We start from the raw sequence: 6,322 nt of genomic DNA, 5'->3' as shown, positions 1-6,322 counted from the left end.
CAGCAAACTCCGTTATCAGTGATGAAGTTTGTTACGCTGTTCCTTCTCCCCAGCCCCCACAACAATACAAGCACTATGACATTTTTGCCCCACTTAGCAAAATCAATAGCCATCAAGCGTTTCTTTTGATTGTAGATACGTGTGTTAGATAAAGCACGTGGGGCGAGTTGTGGCCTGTGGGGTTTATTTTGTTATGTATGTGTGGTGTTCTTTCCTTCTATAGTATAGATTCTTTGGCGAGCCTGTGGTAGAGGCGTGCATTGAAAATGGTGCAAGCTGCATTGACATCAGTGGCGAACCCCAGGTATGTGACAGTAGAAAAATGCTACCTTGTATCAAGGATCTATTAACGGAATATTTGTTTAGTATGTTTCATGTTTCTGCTCATGTTTTTGAACACAAGGACAAATTCTGCCTCCTGATCTGAAGATGCATTAATTATTTTAAAGTACAATGATGTGTATTGGTTGTATAGTTTTCCTGCTTTTAGACATGAGCCTCTCAGGTTCTCTCTGGAAATCCAGAATTTTTGAATTCTGCTTTAAGTGTTGGTTCTGAGTCTATGTAGGAATTTTGTGTAGATCACGATTCTTTGCACTGCTGTGACACTTCCATGCTGTAAAACAGGAATAACATGTCTCTGTCTTGAAGACGCTTGTAAGGGGTTTGAAGTGTGTAGGGTGCTACGATATGACGGTAAAGCGCTGATGGCTATTGTTGGGTGTGGGCAACCGTGGAGTTTGGCTTAAAATACTTTTTCTGACTGTGTTTTAGTTTCTGGAAGGAATGTTCCTGAAATACAACGAAAAAGCTGCGGAAAAGGGAGTATATGTCATTGGAAGCTGTGGCTTTGACTCTATACCAGCCGACATGGGAGTACTGTACACCAGAGACAAGTTGAAAGGTGACTTAGTTAAACTAAGTGTGACCTTACGCTGAAGAAGAACCAGATGATGCTTTCATCTGGTTTCCTAAAGCGGCAATGCTTACGTGGAAACTCTTTGTGTCTCTCTTCTTGCCTGCCTTTAGCAGCTGACCAGTTTCAGCCAAATCTAGTAGATAAAAATTTAAAAGTAAATCATATTCCCATTAGATTGGCGAAAATTGGTCATTAGGTAGAGGAGGGATTCAAGGTCATGTTGCTCACAGAGAGAACAGAACCGTCGGTTGTCAGCAGCGGGCTGTTGAGCCAGGGTGTGGACGTCCCTAGGCAAGCCTCAGCGCACGGCCTCTCGTGCAGTGAGAATCTTGTAGGTTGTAGGGAAGAGACGGCGGGGGCAGGAGGGCTGTGGAAAGGGATCGCAAATCAGTGGGTAATCAGGTTCTGTAAGTTTTCTTTTTCTACCGCAAGCACTGAGAAGCTGTTGCACGAGTGTAGGTAGATAGACAGTGCCATCCAATGCCTTTTGCCTTAAGAGCAGCTAGACAGTAACTGAAAGAGGATAAATGTATTTGAGAAAAGATGTGAGAAGATTTAATTCTATGCAAATAGTACTTGATGCTAATCTCAAACGAGGCTACTTTGTTCATCAGGTCTGACTTTCAGTTGGAAGGGCCGATAAGAGCATCCAAATGTTTTGCTTTTATCTCTTCCCATTTTGACTTCGTGGTATTATCGCCCGTCTATCCAGTTGCTTGCTATATTGAACTTGCCCATACAAGTGCCGTTCTACAATCTCAGAAGGAACCAGCAAAGCCAAACAAAGCAGAATTTGGAGGGGTTGTTTTGTTTTGCTGTTCATCACTACTAAGCATTCTTTGCAAAACACAAGCTATGCTGAAACTAAATGTTTGAGGATATCTTAGGTGTTTCGGGGGGTTGCGGGTTTGTGGGGTTTTTTTGTAGTTAAGGTCTGCCAAAATCTGTAAGTCCCTCTCGGTTTTCACAGCCTTTCACGTCCTCCTTTATTTTGAAACTTGGAGGAGAACTAAATATGGCTCTTACTATTCTTTTCCTTTTTTTCCCCCCATTCATTATTTACATTATCTCATTACTTAGATAAATGAAAAATGTAATGAGTAAAGGTAGTATTAGTGACCCTTACTGAAGTACTTAAGAAATTTGATGCTTGCTAATTAAAATAGCTTAATCTCAGTTCATTTTACTTTGAGATATAGATGTGACTCTGCCTTTTCAACTAATAATGTCAGTGGCCTGCTACTTGGGTCTACCCAGAGTGTACTCTGGCTTTATGGACTAATGACTGTACATGCCAAGTAATGTTTTCTCCTTCCTTAAAGGTACTTTAACTGCTGTTGAAAGTTTCCTGAAGGTGAAATTGGCGCCTGAGGTTAGTTGGTTTATACCTTGGAAACACAGAGGTATTTGTGGCAACATCGCTGTAGCCCATTAGAATAACTGTCATTACGTTGATTCAGACCACGGAACAAGCTGGCAGGTCTTTGATGATGAGTCTTAAGAACTTTAGGAGCTGATAAAAGTATCCCAAGCAAACACCCTTTTGTAAGGTTCATTTGCATAGGCTTTCTACCTAAAGTTTGTTGTGTTAAGCTGTTTCAAGAAATACTTCGTTTTTGCAGAGGTGTGGGAAGGATTCATACACAAACAAACTGTAACAGATACATAGCATGTTGCCAGTAATCCTCGTGTTTGGCTGTTGGCTTTTTTTGTTTGGGGCAGGGTTTCAAGACACTTTAATGCATGTAATGATAATACGTGTATGTAATAATTGTAATAGTGTGTAATACGTGCAATAATTCTAAGGTCATTACTAAAATAATGCAGCGATGACCCAAATCAAGCTAGTGTTGGTGCCCAAACATACTGCTTCTCCTGTCCTGAGCGCCCATCTTGACAGATGGGGCCCAAGTCGTAGCCTGTTCCTATGAACATTTGGAGGAGTGGAGGAAGCCCATGGAATGGGAGAGTCGTATCTCTCTGTTAAAGGGCAGGGGATAGCAGTTAATGTATAAATCTGTATTGTGGGTATAGAGACAAAAAGTTAAGTACGTAGTATAAGGTGTAAGTGTTGGTAAGAAGGGATTGCAGTAATGAGAATTAAATACAATGGCATGGTTAGAAGATACATACATACATACATACATATATATATATATATATGTGTCTTAAATTATTTGGGACCTGAGCATGACACAAATCGTATGGAATAAGGGGTGCAGATTGTATTGGGTCTGGCTGAGATGCAGTTAATTTTCCCCGTAGCAGCCCTCATAGTGCTGTGCTTTGTAGTGGTAGCTAGAAAGGTGTTGGTAACACACCAGTGTTTTGGCTACTGCTGCGCAGTGCTCGCACAGCATCTAGGCTGTCTCTCCAACATTACCCACCGCCACCCACTGGGCTGGGGTGGGCAAGATCCCGGGAGGGGACATAGCCAGGACAGCTGACCCAAACTGACCAAAGGGTTATTCATACCATATGATGTCTGCTCAGCAATAAAAGCTAAGAGAAAGGAGGAGGGGTGGGGGGCATTCGTTATTGCGACGTTTGTCGTCCGGAGCAAACGCTATGCACCCTGAAGCCCTGCTTCCCGGGAAGTGGCTGGACATTGCCTGCTGATGGGAAGTAGAGAATAAATCTTTTGTTTTCCTTTGCTTCCACGTGCGGCCTTTGCTTTTGCTTTATTAAACTGCCTTTATCTTTACCCACGAGGTTGGGTTTTTTCCCATTTTATTTTCTCCTCTCCCTGTCCTACTGAGGAGGGGAGTGATAGAGCTGCTTGGTGGGCACCTGGCGTTCAGCCAAGGTCAACCCACCACATTTCAATATACTTTAATGCATGTAATCATAATACATATATGTAATAATTGCAATAATGTGTAATATATGTAATAATTCTAAGGTCATTACTAAAATAATACATGAAACCTTTAGGTACTGAATTAATTACTGTTTCATGGTACGTTACCAGGGTTCTTGTGCACATGATGGGACCTGGAAGTCAGCTGTTTATGGCCTTGCAGATCAAGACAAACTGAGGAAGCTTCGAAAAAGTATAGGCTATGCCCCTGTTCCAGTAGTTGGTGCAAAACTTAAAAGAAGGTATAAGAAGCGTAATATGTGCAACATACTGTCTTCTAACAGTTCCAGTATTTATTATATAGATTGTTAACATATTATTAAATACTAAAAAGATGCATTTAGGGCTTTGGTATAATAGGCGGGTGTTGGTCTCTTCTCCCAATCGCTATCTTTTCGTCCTATCGCTAGTTAGGATGAGAGGAAATGGCCTCAAGTTGCGCCAAGGGAGGTTTAGACTGGACATTAGGAAAAATTTCTTTACTGAAAGAGTGGTCAGGCCTTGGAACAGGCTGCCCAGGGAAGTGGTGGAGTCACCATCCCTGGAGGTATTTAAAAGACGTGTAGATGTGGCACTTAGGGAACATGGTTTGGTGGGCAGGTGGTGTTGGGTTGAAGGTTGGACTTGATGATCTTAGAGGTCTTTTCCAACCTTTATGATTCTATGAACACATAGATGCTCGTCTAGTAGAATTGAAGGTAAGTTCAGTTTACTGGTTTGTTCATATTTTACTGAAAAGAGAACATGTCCCAGCATTTACTGGGTCTTCAAGTTAACTTGTTCTAAAAGACTTTTAGTGACGTGGCAATCTTTTGAATTTGATTTCAGAAGTGATCAGTAGAACGGAAAAAAGAAATGTGAGGAGAATATTATTTTGATTATCAAATTCATCCTTGCTGTGGCGCATGGAATTTTGAGTTGAGCCAGGGATAAATTTGGAGTGGTTTGCTTTCAGTGAAATGAGATAATGTCATAAAAATGCTTGAGAAAAAGCCAGTGTTGGTAGGGCCGTTATGATCAGTTTTTCAGTTTGTGTGAACATGCGAACATTTTTTCTGACTTTTTTTTTTTTTCCTTTTGCAGAGGACTTGTGTTTTACAACCAGGAATTCAAAGAGTACTCCATTCCATTCATGGGATCTGATGTTTCTGTTGTGAAACGGTCTCAGCGTTATTTGTACACAGAGCTGCAGGAAACACCTGTAAGTTACTGTTATTAGTATACTATGTCATTATCACCATTTTCAACAAACCTTTCCTTTATGGAATAATTGTCCTTAGTGCAGATCTGTGTAGTAGGGTTTCTGTAGTTAGGTAAATAGTAATGAACTGTAATGTGCTTCTGCTCCTGTAAAGAAGGCTTGTTCAGTTGATCACCTTTGGAAGCTGCTTGACCTGATGTGGCCCAGGTTCTTCTGGGTGCACTGGCCTGTTTCATACTACTTGATACTCTGCCTGACGAGCTTGCTTATTGCTGCTAGCGTAATAGTTACAAGGGTCTCTTGTAGGGTTCTCATGCTGTCTGATTTCTGGGTATGTATTTGTAGGGAATGGAAGCCTTCAGTCACAGAAATATTTGAAAGGTAGGCTTCATGATTTTTGGGAATGATAAATACATTAAATTTTGTTCCTGTGCAGAGGCTTTTTTTGTTGTATCAGTAGAGCTTCTAAAAGCTCTGAAAATTACTCTGAGAGAGAAAAAGCTCTCCATCTCCCTCGGCTGCATCACATTCACCATCGTTATTATCAGGCAAATCACGTGCAAACTGTTGCTCTATAGTATCATAGCTGTATTGAAGATGGCCTGATGGATGTAGTTCACTACTGTATGGTGATGTTTCAGGTCCTTCTTCTGAGGTTTGTGCCTTAACCGCACCATCTTCAATAACCTAAAGTTAAAAAATGTCTCTCAATGCGTTATTAATTACAAACAGACTAACTTCAAACTGAGCTAGATGAACCTGAGAACAGTGAAATGCTGCTTTTCCTTTCAGATCACCACTGAATGTAAAGTTAGAAACATACAGTGTACTCTCTACTACACATAAAAGTTTATCAGATACCAAAACAGATCTTTCTTTAAAGTTTTCCACTTTTGTTTACCATGCTCGCTCCCTCGCCATTCTGTAGTTCTGTTGTCTTCTCAGAATGAATTATGAAGTGAAGCATTATTCAAAGAGTTGTTTAGAACAAAGATAATTGTTTAAGGCCCTATTTAAACAGCTGTCTATTATAGAAAACAATTGCATCCTAATTCGGAGGTAGACTTATTTTTACAGATGAATTGATGCAAAAATTGTGATGTCAATTCTATCACTGAAAATATGTTTTTGCCTCAGGTGCAGTATGGCGCTTACGTGAACATAGGTGGTCTTGGCTCTGTTATCAAGCTGATGTTTGCTGGCATTTTATTTCTTCTTCTTGTGAAGTTTAGCTTTGGAAGAAAACTTCTGACGAAAGTAAGTGTTCAAAACGCAAAAGAATTACGTGTTTGGAGATGGTTTTTTTCCCTCTAGTTTACTGTTGGACTTTTTTTTTTTTTTT

At 40.5% G+C, this 6,322-nt stretch overlaps 1 protein-coding gene across 1 annotated transcript; it reads left to right on the top strand.

The window, feature by feature from the left end:
• Window positions 1-223: 223 nt before the first annotated feature.
• On the top strand, window positions 224-6,237 carry SCCPDH (saccharopine dehydrogenase (putative); the record flags this gene model as incomplete). Its single annotated transcript, XM_009583664.1, has 6 exons — window positions 224-304; window positions 775-904; window positions 2,242-2,291; window positions 3,891-4,021; window positions 4,863-4,980; window positions 6,118-6,237. Coding segments are annotated over 6 exons (630 nt in total), but the record flags the coding sequence as incomplete, so codon positions are not given.
• Between the last annotated feature and the right edge of the window lie 85 nt (window positions 6,238-6,322).

The sequence above is a fragment of the Fulmarus glacialis genome, unplaced genomic scaffold, assembly GCF_000690835.1.
Source record: "Fulmarus glacialis isolate BGI_N327 unplaced genomic scaffold, ASM69083v1 scaffold10348, whole genome shotgun sequence".
NCBI lineage: Eukaryota > Metazoa > Chordata > Aves > Procellariiformes > Procellariidae > Fulmarus > Fulmarus glacialis.
This window is presented reverse-complemented; position numbering and strand designations above follow the sequence as displayed.